This window comes from Glandiceps talaboti, chromosome 16 (genome assembly GCF_964340395.1).
Source record: "Glandiceps talaboti chromosome 16, keGlaTala1.1, whole genome shotgun sequence".
NCBI classification, from domain to species: Eukaryota; Metazoa; Hemichordata; class Enteropneusta; family Spengelidae; genus Glandiceps; species Glandiceps talaboti.
This window is the reverse complement of record NC_135564.1, coordinates 1,420,101-1,441,573: the sequence shown is the minus strand read 5'-3', so window position 1 is coordinate 1,441,573 and position 21,473 is coordinate 1,420,101. Positions and strand designations below refer to the sequence as shown.

The 21,473-nt window shown below is 31.4% G+C and overlaps 1 protein-coding gene across 1 annotated transcript in view; it reads left to right on the top strand.

Annotated features, from left to right (window-relative positions):
- Positions 1–20,972, top strand: part of LOC144447305 (cysteine sulfinic acid decarboxylase-like) — a 36,783-nt gene extending 15,811 nt beyond the window's left edge. Inside the window, exons 6-15 of the mRNA XM_078137233.1 lie at positions 4,338–4,444; positions 6,785–6,903; positions 7,567–7,646; positions 11,831–11,885; positions 13,506–13,622; positions 14,666–14,809; positions 15,476–15,678; positions 16,223–16,274; positions 16,824–16,913; positions 17,079–20,972. Of these exons, the coding sequence (XP_077993359.1) occupies positions 4,338–4,444; positions 6,785–6,903; positions 7,567–7,646; positions 11,831–11,885; positions 13,506–13,622; positions 14,666–14,809; positions 15,476–15,678; positions 16,223–16,274; positions 16,824–16,913; positions 17,079–17,294 (1,183 nt within the window). The 3' untranslated portion in view covers positions 17,295–20,972. The remainder of the gene's footprint in view (positions 1–4,337; positions 4,445–6,784; positions 6,904–7,566; positions 7,647–11,830; positions 11,886–13,505; positions 13,623–14,665; positions 14,810–15,475; positions 15,679–16,222; positions 16,275–16,823; positions 16,914–17,078) is intronic.
- Positions 20,973–21,473: the final 501 nt, after the last annotated feature.

The window sequence follows — 21,473 nt, the reverse complement described above, 5'->3', positions numbered from 1 at the left end:
AGAAATATGCACATTTTAAATAAAATACTAACATAGAAATATGCACATTTTAAATAAAATACCAACATAGAAATATACACATTTTAAATAAAATACTAACATAGAAATATGCACATTTTAAATAAAATACTAACACAGAAATATGCACATTTTAAATAAAATAGTAACATAGAAATATGCACATTTTAAATAAAATAGTAACACAGAAATATGCACATTTTAAATAAAATACTAACATAGAAATATGCACATTTTAAATAAAATACCAACATAGAAATATGCACATTTTAAATAAAATAGTAACATAGAAATATGCACATTTTAAATAAAATACTAACATAGAAATATACACATTTTAAATAAAATACTAACATAGAAATATGCACATTTTAAATAAAATACTAACATAGAAATATACACATTTTAAATAAAATAGTAACATAGAAATATGCACATTTTAAATAAAATACTAACATAGAAATATGCACATTTTAAATAAAATAGTAACATAGAAATATGCACATTTTAAATAAAATACTAACATAGAAATATACACATTTTAAATAAAATACTAACATAGAAATATACACATTTTAAATAAAATACTAACACAGAAATATACACATTTTAAATAAAATACTAACATAGAAATATACACATTTTAAATAAAATAGTAACATAGAAATATGCACATTTTAAATAAAATACTAACATAGAAATATGCACATTTTAAATAAAATACTAACATAGAAATATGCACATTTTAAATAAAATACTAACATAGAAATATACACATTTTAAATAAAATACTAACATAGAAATATACACATTTTAAATAAAATACTAACACAGAAATATACACATTTTAAATAAAATACTAACATAGAAATATGCACATTTTAAATAAAATAGTAACACAGAAATATACACATTTTAAATAAAATAGTAACATAGAAATATACACATTTTAAATAAAATAGTAACATAGGAATATACACATTTTAAATAAAATAGTAACACAGAAATATGCACATTTTAAATAAAATAGTAACATAGAAATATGCACATTTTAAATAAAATACTAACATAGAAATATACACATTTTAAATAAAATACTAACATAGAAATATGCACATTTTAAATAAAATACTAACATAGAAATATGCACATTTTAAATAAAATACTAACATAGAAATATACACATTTTAAATAAAATACTAACATAGAAATATGCACATTTTAAATAAAATACTAACATAGAAATATGCACATTTTAAATAAAATACTAACATAGAAATATGCACATTTTAAATAAAATACTAACATAGAAATATACACATTTTAAATAAAATACTAACATAGAAATATGCACATTTTAAATAAAATACTAACATAGAAATATGCACATTTTAAATAAAATACTAACACAGAAATATGCACATTTTAAATAAAATACTAACATAGAAATATGCACATTTTAAATAAAATACTAACATAGAAATATACACATTTTAAATAAAATACTAACATAGAAATATACACATTTTAAATAAAATAGTAACATAGAAATATACACATTTTAAATAAAATACTAACATAGAAATATACACATTTTAAATAAAATACTAACATAGAAATATACACATTTTAAATAAAATACTAACATAGAAATATGCACATTTTAAATAAAATACTAACATAGAAATATGCACATTTTAAATAAAATACTAACACAGAAATATGCACATTTTAAATAAAATACTAACATAGAAATATGCACATTTTAAATAAAATACTAACATAGAAATATGCACATTTTAAATAAAATAGTAACATAGAAATATGCACATTTTAAATAAAATACTAACATAGAAATATGCACATTTTAAATAAAATAGTAACATAGAAATATGCACATTTTAAATAAAATAGTAACATAGAAATATGCACATTTTAAATAAAATAGTAACATAGAAATATGCACATTTTAAATAAAATAGTAACATAGGAATATGCACATTTTAAATAAAATACTAACATAGAAATATGCACATTTTAAATAAAATACCAACATAGAAATATACACATTTTAAATAAAATACTAACACAGAAATATGCACATTTTAAATAAAATACTAACATAGAAATATGCACATTTTAAATAAAATACTAACATAGAAATATACACATTTTAAATAAAATACTAACATAGAAATATGCACATTTTAAATAAAATAGTAACATAGAAATATGCACATTTTAAATAAAATACTAACATAGAAATATGCACATTTTAAATAAAATACTAACATAGAAATATACACATTTTAAATAAAATACTAACATAGAAATATGCACATTTTAAATAAAATACTAACATAGAAATATGCACATTTTAAATAAAATAGTAACATAGAAATATGCACATTTTAAATAAAATAGTAACATAGAAATATGCACATTTTAAATAAAATACTAACATAGAAATATGCACATTTTAAATAAAATAGTAACATAGAAATATGCACATTTTAAATAAAATACTAACATAGAAATATACACATTTTAAATAAAATACCAACATAGAAATATGCACATTTTAAATAAAATAGTAACATAGAAATATACACATTTTAAATAAAATACTAACGTAGAAATATGCACATTTTAAATAAAATAGTAACATAGAAATATGCACATTTTAAATAAAATACTAACATAGAAATATACACATTTTAAATAAAATACTAACATAGAAATATGCACATTTTTCATAAAATACTAACATAGAAATATGCACATTTTAAATAAAATACTAACATAGAAATATGCACATTTTAAATAAAATACTAACATAGAAATATACACATTTTAAATAAAATACTAACATAGAAATATGCACATTTTAAATAAAATACTAACATAGAAATATGCACATTTTAAATGAAATACTAACATAGAAATATGCACATTTTAAATAAAATAGTAACATAGAAATATGCACATTTTAAATAAAATAGTAACATAGGAATATGCACATATTAAATAAAATACTAACATAGGAATATACACATTTTAAATAAAATAGTAACATAGAAATATGCACATTTTAAATAAAATAGTAACATAGAAATATGCACATTTTAAATAAAATAGTAACATAGAAATATGCACATTTTAAATAAAATAGTAACATAGAAATATGCACATTTTAAATAAAATACTAACATAGGAATATACACATTTTAAATAAAATACTAACATAGAAATATACACATTTTAAATAAAATACTAACATAGAAATATGCACATTTTAAATAAAATACTAACATAGAAATATGCACATTTTAAATGAAATACTAACATAGAAATATGCACATTTTAAATAAAATAGTAACATAGGAATATGCACATTTTAAATAAAATACTAACATAGAAATATGCACATTTTAAATAAAATACCAACATAGAAATATACACATTTTAAATAAAATACTAACATAGAAATATACACATTTTAAATAAAATACCAACATAGAAATATGCACATTTTAAATAAAATACCAACATAGAAATATGCACATTTTAAATATATTAATGTTACTGTCTAAAATTACCAAATGGAGTACTATAGAAACAAATCAAGTTTGTCATATTGTATGTGTTAAAAGTGGCGCAAGCTCAGTTTGTAAGCTCTTTACTCCAGTGAAAATATGGTCATAAAGCCTTTATTAAACTATTCTAGTATAGTGTTAATGTCAGTGCATGCCTTCAGTGATATTTAAATTCTTCTCTGGCATTGTTACTACATTTGATGGTGCTGTAGAACATTCCTTGACATTTTTGTACGTATACAAAATTAAGTAATTTGATAATTTATCAGTTTTATCATGTAATATGTATAACCAAGTTTGATTCCAGTCAGTTTGAAGGGATTATTCAGTATGCCTTTAAATATTCTGCAAACAGTACGCCTTAAGAATGTATAAATTCAGTGTCTATGCAATTTGACAAACTCTACTAAAGATGTTTTCCAAAAGTTGACAATACTTACCTTTATAGAAATAGACTGTTGTTTGATTTAATTCACTAAAACATGTTTTCTTGCCCAGAAGGGGGCCAGAAGGACATCATGATTAGTTCTACATATGGAAATGACCATCCATATTTGGAATGTTGAAATCCATATATGGAATGTTTTGATCCATATATGGTAAGTATAGATAGATCCATATATGGCAACATTTGTTTTGTGATTGATTTTTTCATCTCTTTCATTCCTCTTTCCTGTTCCATTAAATTTGACTTTCTCCTATTTTTTTTTGCTAATTACAAAGGTACACATATGAAGTAGCCCCCCTGTTTGTACTCATGGAACATGAAGTTATCAAACGATTACGTGAAAGTATTGGTTATGTCAGCGGAGATGGAGTCTTTTGTCCAGGTACGTTGTTTTGTTTGCTAGAAAACAAAAACGTAAATATATAGTGGCTAAATTGCCCCTTTGTACATGAAAACAATGTACCAGTCAGATTATTAGTAAAAATTAATATCTAAGAGTTAGCTGAAGACTAGAATCGAATCGAGTAGTGAAAATATATAAGCTTACAGTACACATCATGGTATATAGACCTCAACAAAATCCCCAAAATATTATACTGGCACACAAAAAAACAAGCTATTAAACCAGAATCAAAAGTAATCAATGTTTTTATTATGTAAATTTTGAATTTGGAGAAACAGCTTATTACAAATATATTGGAAATTTGATAAAGGAAACTTGTGTAAGCATGTGAAATTTTCATTCTTACAAATTAAATCAGGACTTCACTATCTCCCTCTCTTGAGTGGAAATTACATTATGGTAGTACATGTTTTTAAATACCAAAGTCCTCTATCATACAGATTAACTAATATATCTAAACAGCAGTTTGCAGGAGAATTTGTCTCATTTTGAAAGGTTTTTACATTCTATGATACAAACTGATCGATTTTCAACTAATTAGTGTATCAAGTTACCATCCGACGACATTCACAAACAATGTGTACATGATTCATGACCTGTGTGTTTCTCAGAGCACAGAAAAAATGCTGAAAACAACACCCAGAAGCTAGTGCTCTGAATAGCAGTTTAAAGTTCCCGCATTTGCATAGATTACCCATAATCCTCTTTGTATAGGGTAGTTCTGTGTTTAATGTACATGTGTGTGTCAGTGTATTTTTTAATGCAAATATTGTATATTTGCCTTCTGGACATTGTGTTAAAGATTATAGCCTATGGCTCAACAATTTAAGTCAATAATAATACTACTACTACTAAATAAACTAAGGTAAACTGCCATTGAAGTATTTGTTTATCATATCCATAAAGCTGCTGGTATTATATTCTATAAATACAGAAATAAACATTCCGGCACTAATTGTTGCATGCAAATGTAACCTTTTACATATATCCTCCAGCAATGATATGAAGTGCAAGCTAGAATGTTGGAAAAATTTATATTTTAATATTACATGTATTTTTAATTATTATAATACTGTACAAAGAAGTATAGCTGTGTATGCTTTTCAATCAATCAATCAATCAATCAATCAATCAATCAATCAATCAATCAATCAATCAATCAATCAATCAATCAATCAATCAATCAATCTTTAGTGCATAACAACATGCCATAGCAAGCATGGTAAAGCATACAAAAATAACATACAGAAATAAAGTGAATACAATACAATCCTATAGCCAGCTACTGGAGAACTGTAGGGTCCTTTCCAAGGGCCAAGTTCATTTTGATTATTTGTCCTATTAAAATTAAGTTATGATGATGTTTAGAACATTTTTACCATCAATCATGGTCACATGATTAATGATTGACAGTTAGGTGACAGTGCACTGACCTAGGTCTTTCTAATAGTTCAGCAGAGTTTATTTAAAGTGCAATGTTGTCCAGTGATTGTATAGGGAGTGATATGCCTTGTTAGGTCAAAATAGTGGTATACTTTAACACAGACAATGACACTGCAATGTAACTGATAGGCATACTGAACTCTTTAGGTATTAAAATCAAGTACATTTATATACTAAGGCAAAATAAAAAAAAATGTATTTCCGATACCATGCCTTACCCTAAGCATTTCTTAAAGATTTTGAAAAACATGCAAAATTATTTATGTTTTTAACATTCATGTACATCTGTTTTCTTCCCCAGTGAGGCCTGTACATATTTCATCAAACTATCACAGAAGGGGTATTCTGCCTGGTGTTTGGTTTTGGGTCGAAGCAATATTTTTCAAAAATAAAAAGATAAAATAAAATGTAGTAAAATCCCAACCTTCCTACCCTATTCTCTGAGGCCATGTTATCGGAAACAGACATTTTTTGTCACCTAACCTATGATATTAGATTCAACATTATGTAATCACAATATAAACAATAGCTGTTATTGGTCTGAATAGAATCACACCATAGATACATCACATAGGCTCAAGGACTTGTATCAAAATGTAATATAAATTGATAATTTTTTTCAAAATTTTGTTTTTGAAATCTATTGTATTTTTTGGACATGCTGTCATAATTCCAGTGGTGTTTAAAACCAAACTGTAATCATCTCCAAGAATGGCTATAAAAAATGTAGTTTGCAGATAATAGTTAGATTTTGAAAGAAAAATAATTCAGGTTTTTTTGTTGGAATAAAATATTGCGTATTTTGTTGACATACTGTTGTCATTTTCAGTGATTTCGACTTCCAAATTTGAACCTTGAGTGATTTATTTTTGACAGGTGGCTCCATTGCCAATATGTATGGTATGAATCTAGCAAGGTACAACAAATATGGAGATGATGTGAAAACAAAAGGCCTGTTTGGTTTACCTAGACTAATCAGCTATACATCAGAACATGTAAGTTTTACTCACTTTTTCTGTCAAAATATCTCTGTATACTAGTATTCAAGCTGCAATGGTTCAAATTACTTGCAAACAAGTTAATTTTATTGATATAATTACAGATATTATTTGATATTATTCTATTTCAGTGAGACATATTGCCATTTAGTTTTTCATTCCCAAACTTCAATATCTGTAATGGGGGTGTTTTTGGCTCCGGACCCAATACTAGGTTGGGGAACGGTGGATAGTAAGAGGGAGAGAGAGATGTTACTCCATTTGTGGCAAAATCGGAATATCTTTATTTCCAAAGGAGAATTAACTAAAAGCTAGAGATTACAGGAAGTGAATAACACTTGATATTGGTATTTATAAGGTATATACGCTTGTGTCTGTGTGGATAGATATGTACAACACCTGATGTATATATAAACATTGTCCCCTGAATGCAGTTATTGTGGCTTTATACCCTTTAGGTGTCAAAATGTTGACACAGTATTTGACATGTAATCCTCAATAGCTTTTTAAGTGTTTATTTCTACAAAAGGAAGGCTACAGTAAAAACAACTGTAGTCATGCAAGAAATCTTTCAATAATTTTAAAAATATATTCATGAAAGTTAATCGTTAAGTGTAGATTCACATTCATTTGTTTGACTCATTTTTATTTTTGTTTCAGTCGCATTATTCAATCAAAAAGGGAGCAAGTTTTCTTGGTTTTGGAACAGACAATGTGTGTTTGGTTAAATGTGATGAAAGGTAAGCTAAAAATGATAAAGAACAGTCTATTTCCACTGTTTGGTATTTTATTCTGAATTCATTCCGATGAATATCTAAAGTGTACTGACACTACAAACTTTACCTAACATCATAATGTTATGAAAAATTTGATATCTGAATATTTTGATTTCTGTTTTTGAACTGAATATTCAAATTCTACTTAAACAGCAAATTAAGATATCAGACGTGATACTATGTCTGTATTTGTTATAGATATGTATGATAATGCATAAATATATTTATAACAGAAATTATTTTTTAGTAAAATTCAAAATATTTACATCAAAGTAACATATTTACATATTCTCATTGAAATACCCCCTCCATCAACCCCCTCCCCTCCCCCCAAACCTTCCCTTCCCATGAAAAAAAGAAGAATGTTTGACATTTTTCTGGAATTGAAAAATAAACAATGGCATGACCTGCCTACAATTTGAACAAAGCTGTGTGACAGCGACTTGCATCCAGACATCCTATGCCTTCTAAGTATGTGTATGACCTCTGGTAACCTTGATTGTGTGCAAAATGAAATGTATCACATTACATTAGCAATGCCTTGAGTGTTTTGGTTGTAACCATGACAGCAAGATCTGCATTGTTTGACTCTACATTTTGTCATTTTTGTCCAGCTGCTCTTTCGAAGAATTTAAGGTGAAAGACCTTTATTTATTGCTGACACACTGTTGTCTCCTGGTATAAATAAAATGCAGTCTGGTGTAAATAAAATGCAGTTTTTAATGTATATTGTGATTGTCAATGATTTATGAATATATGTACACCTATTTGATGTTGTGATGTCATGGAATTTTCCGTAGTTCTGTTTTAACATGGCGGCTACAATAATTACATTCTGTAGCAGAAGACTCTATTTTATTAACAAGTCTGCTGTCATGGAATTTTCCATTGGCACATTTGAACATAGTTGTAAAAAGAAGATGTAGCCACCTTTATATATTACACAATTTTTGTACAATAATTAATGTATACAAAAGTGTTTTCATAAATGATATCTAATAGAAATGTCATCTACTTTATGCAGTATTTATTTTTTGATATTAATATTAACTAAGTATGATTAATAATGATAGATATTAAATTATGTCAGTCAAGTCTTATAATCTTGCCATCTTCAGATATTCATAGGATGGGGACAGAGTGCAAATCTTCATTATTGTTAACAGTGTTTTGATATAGAAATAATACTAAAATAAAATTTTGCTGAAAATGCTCTAGTTTTAGACTTCCTTTATGGCATTTATTTACAATAATATTCAGGTAGGATTTGAAACAATAATATTCAGGTAGGATTTGAAAATACTTGTTTTATTAAAAATTAAAATCTTTGAAAATAGATATTCCACCCAAGTGTGTGAAAATAGCCTGTAATTTTGTCCTTTCATGATATTCCAGATGTTTTCATGTATTCTTTTAGGACATCCTGGACTCCAAGTAACACCATATAAACTGTTGGATTGTCTTGAATTTCTCAGTTACTAGACAAAAAAAAAAAATTTTTGGTAAAATATAATATTTCATAGTTGACACCATTTCTTCACATATAATTGGCATGTTTTTTCTAATGTCACTGATTATCACATTTTAGAAATCTATGTATTTTTAAACAAAACAGAAATGGTGCTGAGGTAGATGTTCTATATGATTTATGACTCTCTACAACAAGTGTGATGTCATGGAATTTTCCGTTGTGACTTTTCAAGTCCTACCTCTCTCTGTACATTGTACAAAAAATGTAGCCAAATATATTTAGACGAACATATTCATTTACAACTCTCTTTAACTAGCGTGATGTCATGGAATTTTCCACTGTAACATTTCAAATCTCCACATCTCAGTATTTGTACAAAAAAAGTCGGTTGTTGAACCGATGGCCTAGTTTCTATTAAGGTAAATATGTCATGCTATATGTTAACAAAAATCTAATTTATTTCCAATTTTTTACATGAAGTGTGTTCACCTTTTACACCAAATTTAGATAATAATGTATATGAAATTATTTGCATGATTTCAGTCGAAAAGTACGTCAAGGAATAATGAATAGTTATGAAAATAAAGTGAGCAAATGGCCACAGATCTATCTTCTTGCAGGATCTGTGACTTGATACACCCATTCACTATCCAAGAGTGTACAGTTCCAACAAGTAGACAGACGGGTAGTTCTAAAATAAGTAGTTTGGAATATTGTAATCGCAGTCACCAAAAGCATGGTAGTTCTGTTTTATTCTAGTCTAGTGTTAATAATCTGTGGCATTGGATATCAACATCTCTATTTATAGAGATAATTCGATACCAGGGGTCGATTAGAATACAATACACAAAGAAAATTAACTGCAAATTACACATTACTTAAAAAATTATCCTTTTACAGTCACACCTCAAAAGGTTCAATTTATTTATTATGGAGAAAATAGCTATCTATCTTTTTTTGTATTTTTTACAGAATTGAAAATTTAGCATTCCATATTACCTATCCCATGCCATGGTTTCCATCCCAATTCCCACAGTACCTATCCCAGGCCATGGTTTCAATCCCAATTCCCACAATACCTATCCCATGCCATGGTTTCCATCCCAATTCTCACAGTACCTATCCCAGGCCATGGTTTCAATCCCAATTCCCACAGTACCTATCCCATGCCATGGTTTCCATCCCAATTCCCACAGTACCTATCCCAGGCCATGGTTTCAATCCCAAATCCCACAGTACCTATCCCATGCCATGGTTTCCATCCCAATTCCCACAGTACCTATCCCAGGCCATGGTTTCAATCCCAATTCCCACAGTACCTATCCCATGCCATGGTTTCCATCCCAATTCCCACATTACTGTAATCTTACCACTTTAGCCATAAGGATTACATAAGAATTCTTTGTTCTGGACCAATTTTGTACAGCTTTGCCAGACAACAGTTTTTTACACCTAAAATTTGTAGTCCTAATCTGAAATAAATGTCTTTAAAACGCTATGTTTAAATCCCCTGGTCATCACATTCGTGTTATCTATCAGTGAAGCCATATGGATTACATAGGATCATTCTTTTGTTCAGGATCAATTTTTTCTACACCTATACCCTCAGACCATTTCTCTATAGTGGTCTGAGCTCTGCGTGACTATAGACCCTACACGAACGTGACATGTCTCTGTCTCTGCCAGCATGTCGTTCAAACAAAGTCAGTAATAATCCCTTTTACACCTTGCTAGAAATTGGATTATCAAACCTAATAGATTCTCTGGCTACGATTAAAATCTTGCTGAGTCACGCAAAATCCGTTACACGGTTATGTAAATGAGTATGTAAATGAACTGACATATGTAAATGAATCTTACATGCGGCTGACCCATGTAGGGTCTATGGCCTGACAGGCCCTGCCAGATAACTGTTTTTAGCACGTACGTTTTCATCCTAACAAAACTGGTCCTCTAAAAGGGTCTATGGCCTGACAGGCCCTACCAGATAAGTGTTTTTAGCACGTACGTTTTCATCCAAACAAAACTGGTCCTCTAAAAGGGTCTATGGCCTGACAGGCCCTACCAGATAAGTGTTTTTAGCACGTACGTTTTCATCCAAACAAAACTGGTCCTCTAAAATAAATATAGCATATCCACTTGTTAACATGTGAACAATACCCACAGACTAAGTACTCTGGTAATCCATCATTTTTATGTGACATGTGACATCAAAACGTAATGTCATTGGCTAAATTTAAGTCTCTTAACAACTAATATCTCTAGCCGTAATGTACCAATAAAAAATAATGAAAGTGGGGTATGCTAAGGTTATCCAAATAAAAAGGTCAGATGGGATCACCTGTTCACATAGAAAACTGAAATACATGATGCAATACAACTTGTTTGCACAGTCTTGTTCCAACAGTCTGAATGCAAATAGTCAAATTTGCAGCCAAGATAAAAACAACATTGTATTCCACAGCGCTATGTCAACTTTGAATCTATTCAGTGGATTTTTTGAGATAAAAACAACATCTGACAATGTGTAATATTTTATTTAAATAAATCAAAGTATCTTGTACACTGTAAAGGATCAAATTGTCAACAAGAAGTTTGTAAAAAAAGTGCATTGACAGATAGTAATTGTTAAGTTCTTTATTTACATGGGCAAAATTTGTTGTGTTTTCATTAACAGGGGTAGAATGATTCCAGAAGACTTAGAAAAGAAAATTATTGAAGCTAAAGAACAGGTTAGTAACTCTATACATGCACAGGCTTTGATGAAGCTCGATCTTTATGAGATAGGAAACTTCACTGAAAAAAATATAGTTTGGAGCAAGCGTGTAGTAGTGTGTGTGGTCTTTATTAAGATTGTTGAGTGTGCATCTTTAGTTTGTTAGTCCCCAACGGTTACCGTCCGGAAGGGGATTTATACGTTGGGTTCTGTCTGTGCACTCAACCTAATATCTCTGGCATACACCAACCAATTTCAACCAAACCTGGTACAAAGGTAACAACATACGTCACTTTGTTTTGTGACTGAATCAAATATGGCCGAATGACGGCCATATTTGTTGTTAAATTTCATAATATGCATGATCATAACTTTGCAGCTATAATACTTAGTGATTCCATTCACAGTGCCTACACCCATACTATCAAATGTGAGCTTTCTTTTAAGACATTGATGAACTTGAAAATGACAGCCATATCTGTGATAAAACAGAGAATATTGCAAGGCTGATGGTGACGCATGCCACGATCCGCTCTGACCAGCATCCTCGCTCAATTTCTTTATATTTATCGGCAATGATTTTACTTTTTGCGTCGGCTTCATGAAAATAACAACGGCCTCGAAAGCACTATGAATATTTCATGGATAATTTTATGCAAAGGAAACATTTCATATCATAAGAAGACTCGTTTTGAATGACCCACAGTTCAGCCTGTCAGCCCGCAAAATAATGATACTGTTGTTATCTAAAAAGGTACATTATTTAGAACTTATTTCCCTTTTACCAAATTGTTTAGTCATATTATGCATTCTATATCTTCCCAATTCCTGTCTTACTTTGAAAAGTAGAATTGTTTGGATTGTAATTGTTTACTGTGTAACAATAGAGTTATGTAAGGAAGTGATTGTGATTTCCCCACTAGGTTGGAAACTTGGGGGGTGGGGGGGGGGTGGAGGGGAATAACCTGAAAGATCCAGGTATTCCTTCCACTTGGCATTTATATAATGGGGTAGTGAGTGAATACACAAGTGGACCCATTCAGGGCTCGAAATTAACTTTTTTCTTTGGTAGTCCTAGGGGGCTACCAATTTCAGAAATTGGTAGCCCAAGAATTGTGACCTGTAGTCCCACATTCCTGAACTGAAAACCAATTTCCTCTATTGGAAATATCTGTGTTATTAAAATACTTTCATGTCCGTAAATCTTCCATCCTCATCACATAATCAGTGGTAGCCTGAGGTGGCTACCAGTTGCAAATTATGGTAGCCCCATGACAAGAATTGGTATTCTGTGGGCATGGGACTACTGTTAATTTCGAGCTCTGCCATTATGGCTGATCTTTCAGACTAGGGATGGGGTGGAGATTATTCTGATATAGTTTATCATAGTGGTAAACTTCACTCAAAGCAGTGACTATATGCAGACAGAGACAGTGTATCCTCCACTGATAGCTAAATTTTATTGCTATAGGTCAAAATAATACAAACTGGTATTTCATGCGAGTCTGTCACCACATATTACAAGACAACTGGTGTGTCACTAGAAATTTTTGCATTCGAGTGCCACATGTTAAATGGGCTTAGAGCACACACTGGATAGAGAGTTCCAATTTTGTTGTCATTTTATTTTTCACAGGGCCATGTTCCTCTTTTTGTGAATGCTACAAGTGGTACAACAGTATTTGGTGCCTTTGACCCACTTGATAAATTAGCTGATATATGTGAAAAACATGAGATATGGCTGCATGTGGATGTAAGTATATTTAGTTTTGTACATTTTCTGTAGTCCTATTCTCACATGACTTGACTCAAAACTGATTCAAACTGACTCAACTCAGTTAATTATTAAGTTAATTGGTTTCTGTCTTGCTTTTGTGTCAAGTTTTGTACATTTTCTATAGTCCTATCCTCACATGACTCTACTCAAAGCTGATTCAAACTGAATCAACTCAGTTAAGTTAACTGATTTCTGCCTTGCTTTTGCATTGGTTCTGAACTGATGTACTTTGAATCAGTTGGAAACTAATCCCCTGCTGTGTTCTCAAACTGATTCAATCAGTAAAAGCACATGTGAGGAGAGGAGGAATGATTATGATTTGATTTCAAACCAATTCAACATTCCATGTGAGGAAAGCATTTATAATGAACGCAATAGTTGATATTTATGTGTTTGTCAAAGTCCATTGCATTAGGTAAATAAAGATGCAACCTTGAGAACTTGTCAGAGTATATACTTGAAATATATCTTGACCTCCAAAGTTGAAATGGATTTGTACAAATAAATAACTGATCTTGATGGCATAAAATATATGCTCTTATAATATCATAACCCAGTATTGCGTACAGTGTAATTCAGTGCAGAGCACATTATGCATTTTCTGTGTCAATTTTCTGTACTAATTGCCCAAATATGGCAAATGGTGTGCTTGTCAATATTTGTTCACTTAGTGAGCTGGCTTTGATTTTTTTCTCACTATCAGTATGCCTTGATATGGGTCTTTGCTGACTGCAATACAACACACAGGCCCTCTTGTAGTTTGGCCCTTCCACTGTGCCCTCCTGTAGTTTGGCCCTTCCACTGTACAATCTCTGGTTGCAAAACCATACCTGGGCTGTAAACTGAAGATCTTGATGGTTGAATAGTTACGTTGACTCATTACTATTCAATGCTTACAAAACTTAAACCATGTACTGTTCTACCTCAGTCAAACCAGGTGCCAAGGAAAGCACATAAAGTAAAACCAAATAAAACATGTTGGATTACAGACTGAGTATTTTTGTCTTTGTTTTCTACAGGCTTGCTGGGGTGGTTCTGCTGTCATGTCCAGAAAATGGAAGCATTTACTGAAAGGTGTAGAGAGAACAAACTCATTGGCATGGTGTCAACACAAAATGATGGGTGTACCACTCCAGTGCTCTGCATTTTTAATGCGAGATAACGTAAGTATTACCGGGGGTAGGTTGAATTTGTGTCACAAAGAGATGACATCCACCACTACACAGTTATATACCTAATTTCTGATAAAGACCCATCTAGGATTTGAAGTATCATGGTGTGAAAAACAGTTGTCTGGCAGAGCTATAGAAAAGGGGGATTCAGAAAAAAAATTATCCTATGTATTCCTCATGTTATAACTTTAGATTCAAACATTGGACTTTAAACAAATCTTTGTCAACCTTCAGACATTCTCTCAAAACTCACCTCTTCAACTGCTAATAACTGTTTTTCTTTCTCATTTTATTTAATACACATTACCTTGAATTCACATTTCAATTAACTATTTCTGTATCCACTCTTCCTCTGCGCTTCGAGCTCTTCGGAGATGAGGCGCATTACAAATCATCTTGTTATTATTATTATTATTTATAAAGGAAACTACTGACAGAAAGAAAAAGAAAAAATAAGTAAACATAAAAATAATATTATGATAAATTGAGAAACCTACAAGTGTAAAATATCAGGTACCTAAAAATTTCTAAAAATTGAATTTTCTAATAAACTATTTGGAATAACACTATCCTGAGGATATTATAAGTTTTGTGATTCTGTTTCAATAAATTCAACAAAACTGATCATTTGGTTTGTTTCGTGGTTTTCTTCAACAGATTGGATTAATGCATAGAGGACATAGTGCTGGTGCACGTTACCTATTTCAACAGGATAAATTCTATGACATGTCGTACGATACAGGAGATAAAGTCATACAATGTGGTCGTAAAGTGGATGCATTCAAACTATGGTTGATGTTCAAGGCCAAAGGCAACCTTGGATTTGAAGAAGAAATAAACATCAAATTTGACAATTCAAGGTAAAGAATTGTAACCATGGTAATCACCACACTCTGACCAATGGTGGCACTCTACTGTGTAACTACACCATTGGAACAGTCAAACAGTTTGCACCAAGCTAGATTGTTGTTTGTTTTATACCATCTTTCTTATTTATCATGCCATCTTTGTTTATTTTAGTTTTATCAGAAATATTCAATATTTCTTTGACAAACATTGCATACTAATTTTTAGTCATGGAAAATAATAATTCATTTAATGATACACAATGCCTTTTTAATCATAATTCACATGTGTTTGTTTGTTTGTTTGTTTGTTTGTTTGTTTGTTTTGTTGACACTGATCTGTACAATGTGCTTTAATCCTGTGTATTTATAAAGTCTGCAATGGGTTGTATGCTCCCCAGGGAGTTGAGAAAGTATAAAGGGTTGTTGTGCCGATGCAGATCCATATACACCAAGGGTAATAATTGTAAGCACAGAGTGGGAAAGTACTCTATAAAAACTAACATTATTATTTTATCGGTATTATTATTGCAAGATTTTTCTTCTTCTTCATTTTTAGGTATTTCGTAAAACTTCTAACAGAGAGAGAAGGTTTCAAACTTGTTACACAAGTGAGTATGTTTTTTGAAAACGTGACTGAATCAAGTAGTTTTGTAGTCATGTAGTATAAGACCTCTGATCTGTATTCAGATAGGTGACTAGGGGTGACAGGCTAGCTGTTGTCCTTGACAGCACCTTTGGCTCTGTGACCTGTGGTTGCTTTGGAAGTTAACAGAATTGCCCGAGTGTCTGATTGGAATGTGTAGACTGTTATCAGGAATAATGCATGATGGCGAATTCTGATATCAATTCCATGAGAGTCCATGCATGAATCACTGTAACAGTTGTCAACCTTCTCCTAGCTTGTTTGTAACTAAAGTAATCTAGTCTTGGTTACCCATAGACCTTTGTGCGGGATCCTAGGCAGCTCAAGTTTCCTCCTGATCATCCTAGATTATGTAATTACTGCAACTACAAATAATTGGTTAGTGTTTTGTACCCAAGTTTGTCCAGTTTGAATTCCAAATTGTCTTTTTTGATGGAGTGTCTCCTGAATGGTGACTTTAAAGTAGTTTTATACAGGAGGTATACATATAACATTTTCTGTTACTTTTTTGCAGCCTGAATGTACCAATGTATGTTTTTGGTACACTCCACCAGCATTACGAGAGATGCCAGAAAACGAAGAGTTCAGAAAGTTGCTTCATAAGGTACGGGCCATTTACCAGTTTTGCGAAATGTAGATGAATAGCTAATTATGCTCACATATTTGTTGCATGATTTTGTTTATTTTGGTGATTCTAAACAAAATTTGTTCCTACCACTACATTGATGTAAAACACTATTCAGTTAAAATTTCTCTATCTTGCCAATAGGTGGCCCCAATTATCAAAGAAAGGATGGTGAGAGCAGGCACATTGATGATTGGTTACCAACCTCTTGGTGATTATCCAAACTTCTTCCGTCACATCTTCAGCAATGCCAAGACTTCCAAGCGGGATGTGGAATTCATTGTCAATGAAATTGATCGTCTTGGACAAGACATAACTACGAAAGATATACAGAATTACCAGAGAGAAAAGGAGGAATAAGGGTGCTGCAAATGATGGACTTGTTATGAATAAACTTTCTACGAATAAAGGAATTGATATCACACTAAAACAACCATTCCTCACAGGATAAAAACTATTATTGTGACTAAAACTGCCGACATGAAAGGCTTTTGTTGATGGACTACTTAGTCGGCGAAATTTACATTTTGATAGAAAATGTCTTGGAAGCCCAAATGTTAAAAAAAAATAACTATTGCAGCCAGAGAAAGGTCTATTTTCAGATATTAGAAAGGACAATATAAATGATATAAAATGGATGATTCATATCTAAGTGTCCTTCATCTTATATAATGTAAATGGTGCTAGAAGAATGGTGTAATGTCTGTCTGTATGTCTCTGTGTTTACAAAAAACTTGCAATGACTTGTTGAAAAAGAGGGCCATCATTTCATACATAAATCTTAATAACAGAACCCCATGAAGTGTGCGTGTAAGTGGGATGTACTTGGGGTATTTACACAAGTACTTTCAGCAATCTCTCTGATCTTACTTAGAATACTCATAAAAGTGCATGCACGAGTCCAAATACCCTTGAGTGCCCACACTTGTGCGAATTGCACTCACATAGAATGAGGTTTCTATTTATATAATAACACATGCTAGCAAGGGCAATATTATGTTTTATTGCCCACCTGGGGGATGGTGGTCATGAATGTAATATTGATGATCCCGAGTCATTGATGCTATGTATATATGTCATTATGACGTTCATTTAATTATCTTCAGATTTAGACAATATAGAACAAGAAGTCCATAAAGTGTCTATGTAGAAAGGGTACAAGATAGAGATATTTTGATAAAACATACCAGAATACTAAAAAGACAAATATCATATCATATCAGGAAGAGAATTACATCTTAGTTTCAGAATACCATATAATGAGGAATAGTGATATGGTGTTATGAATATTTATGCTATATTCTAATTGCCCATTTTGCAGTTTTTTCAAAAAATAATCGAGCTTGGTGGCAGTCTAGCTTTAGAAAAAGAGAGGTATTATGTAGTCGTCCCTTTTATAGTCTTCAAAGTAGGTATATATACAAAGTTCACAGCTTCCTAGACAAGGAATGATAATATCTAAGTGAAGATTTACTGAAATTACTACAGCAGTACTGGAAACTTTGATACAGTGGAAGCGCTGTGTGTGACTTTTTCTGTACTACAGCAGTACTGGAAACTTTGATACAGTGGAAGTGCTTTGTGTGACTTTTTCTGTACTTCAGCAGTACTGGAATAGTCGTACTCGCACTTTACACAGTCAAAGCAGTTTGTTGGAACAACCCTCAGAGTGGATGTTACACAATCTTGATTTTCAAATAACTTGAATAGGACAATAAATCATGTCATTCAGCCCAAATCAGCCTTCTCTTTTCAAGAGGGAGAGCTGAAATGATGGCATGGCATATTGTATCCCAATAAACAAGTATGTATACAGCATAATACAATGTCAGCAATAAACGTCATATCAATACCTGAATAACAACACTAAACTACATTGAATTTCAAACGATCTCTAACATCTAAACTACATTGAATTTCAAACGATCTCTAACATTGTATGTTGTGCTGGTGTGATGAAGAACTGGTCATAGATAGTTGTATGCCTCAGGTCATGACCTCTGTGTCCAATATCTACATTCCAGTGAGACATTGTTGTACAAATTTGTTACATATTCTTACAACAGGTACTGGTTTAGTATAGTGTTTACAGCTAACAGAATGCGAACCAAATCTTTGGCAGTTGATGTGATATTCATAATTTTGAGTACAATCTTGCCAAGCATTGACCGCGTCAAACATTTGTTGCATATTTTCATAGTATATATTACTGGTTTAGTAGATAGTATGTTTACTGTATACAGATTGCAAACCACATCTTCGGCACTTGATGTGATATTTGTCATAATTTTGAATAAATTCTTACCCGAAAGCACAAACTTCTCACAAAGCAAAGGTTAGATAAAGTCCATCATCGTAAACTACTTTTGTTGCTTCAGTAGGAAAATATATACTGGGTGTAAATAAAAATAGTATATCCCTCACTGCCTTTCAATGTCGGAATAACCAACTGGAGAAGTAGGAAGATCATAAGACTATAAGGAATGGTGTGTTGCTCCTCCTAAAAAGGGTTGACTTATGTTTGAGGGCGCCCTTCATGACAAACCTTACAGACGAGAAGCTCAGAGAAGAATAAGCATAGTTCATTGACCTTCAACACTACAGACGACTGGACAAAACTGTTGCCTTAGACTAAACCATATAGGCCAAGATCAGACAAACTGTCTATTCAGACAGAACTTGTTTGTCTTGAGTCATCAACATTGAAATAAAATTATATTTACAGAAGTATTAAATGATAACATTTATAACTTGATGTGAGAGTTGACGTTTTAAGTTCTACAGATGTGTGTTTTAAGTATTCAATATATTATACTGTATTTGACATTACAGTACGTGTTCAAGATTTCTTGTTATTTTTAAGATGATTTATCGGTGTTTTTAGTTCACAACGATTCTGACCAAGTATTAACTATCTGAGTTTCACTAGGGTTCCCCACAAAATAAATGGTATAACCCAGGGGGAAACTATGCAAATGTTGTTTCATGTCCTTCTCCCTTGTTGCCAGGGGGCACAAGCCTTGACAACAACAACAACAACAACAACAACAACAACAACACTGTAATAGAATAATAATAGATACTAGTTTTGTAAGTAGAGTTTTGCTAACTTTATCAAATACATTTAAAATCAGCATAGGGGTGGTTTCGTTTTGTGGAATTATTGTTAGGTCAGTACATGTGTCCATGTTTGTACAAATGTATATTTTCCTGGCAAGAAGGTATTTGTCTATTTTTTGAATGGTATAAAACATAACTTAAGTCATGTATGGTGATAGTTTAATTTAGGTAGTAGTAAATTGAAATGTAATGTGTTGACAACTTTGTATCATAGTATATGATCTGTGCGTACTAAACGTGAACCTTCAACCCCAAGCTGTAATCTTTTGCGCTTGAGTGAATAATGAATACCAATACTAGTATCTTAATAAACAGATTTTCTTTATACAGTCTTTATTGTTAAAAGTTGCACATAATTGTTTTTTTAAAGATGCACCAGCTTTATTTCAAAACTTACAGGGTCTTTTATTTTTTGCTTGTCATTTAATTGAAAGTTACTAACCCTCAACAGAAATTATGCTACTGTGACCATGTGACGTCACATGACCATGTGTTATGGTCAACCAGCAAACAATGTTTCCACTTGTTTGTTAATTACTTCAAGATTCTTAATATGGTTTTGCATACCCTAATCACCATGGAAACCAGACTCATATCACATCAAAGATGATTAGGGTTTAGATGACCCCACTTATTTGATTCCAAACTACATGTAGCTGTGATGTTATCAGACACCGTAGTGCTCATGATGACATTTTTCTTCTTTTTGTGATGTGTTCTACAAGCCATAGAGGTTCATGAACATCAAGGGCTGAATTTTGAGGTTATTACTAGAATATATACAGCTTAAGTTATAGTTATTACTATCCTATCTAGTATACAAATTGTAGTGTATTTTGTATGAACAGTTGTAATCAAACTGTAGGTGTTTACTGAATATTTTAAACCAATTACAAATTGGAGAAGTCTGTGTTAAATTGTTGAGTATTATTATGTCAATAAATTGTTACTTTCATGTTTAATGATATGATGTTTAAAACTTGCACATTCAGAGATCAACAGACAAACATGGAAAGAGGGAGGGACAGACAGACAGACAGACAGACAGACAGACAGACAGACAGACAGACAGACAGAAGACAAGCAGAGAGAGGGACTGACAGGCAGAGATAGATAGACAGACAGGGACAGACACAGAAAACTTGGAAATCAGAGATCGACAGACAGATATGGAGAGGACAGAAAGACAAGCAGACAAGCATTCCTTGCAACCCACTTATGAATTTCCTGTAAACTTCCATGTACCGTGATCACGATATCTATTAGTAATGACAATCCATTGAAATCCATGAAACCTCAGACCACTATAGAGTATAGTGGTTTGAGATGAAACAAGCATGAGATTGAACGTAACGTTCTGTTATGTAAACAAAAATTCACATACACACATTCATGGAACAGTTAACATTCTCACCATAT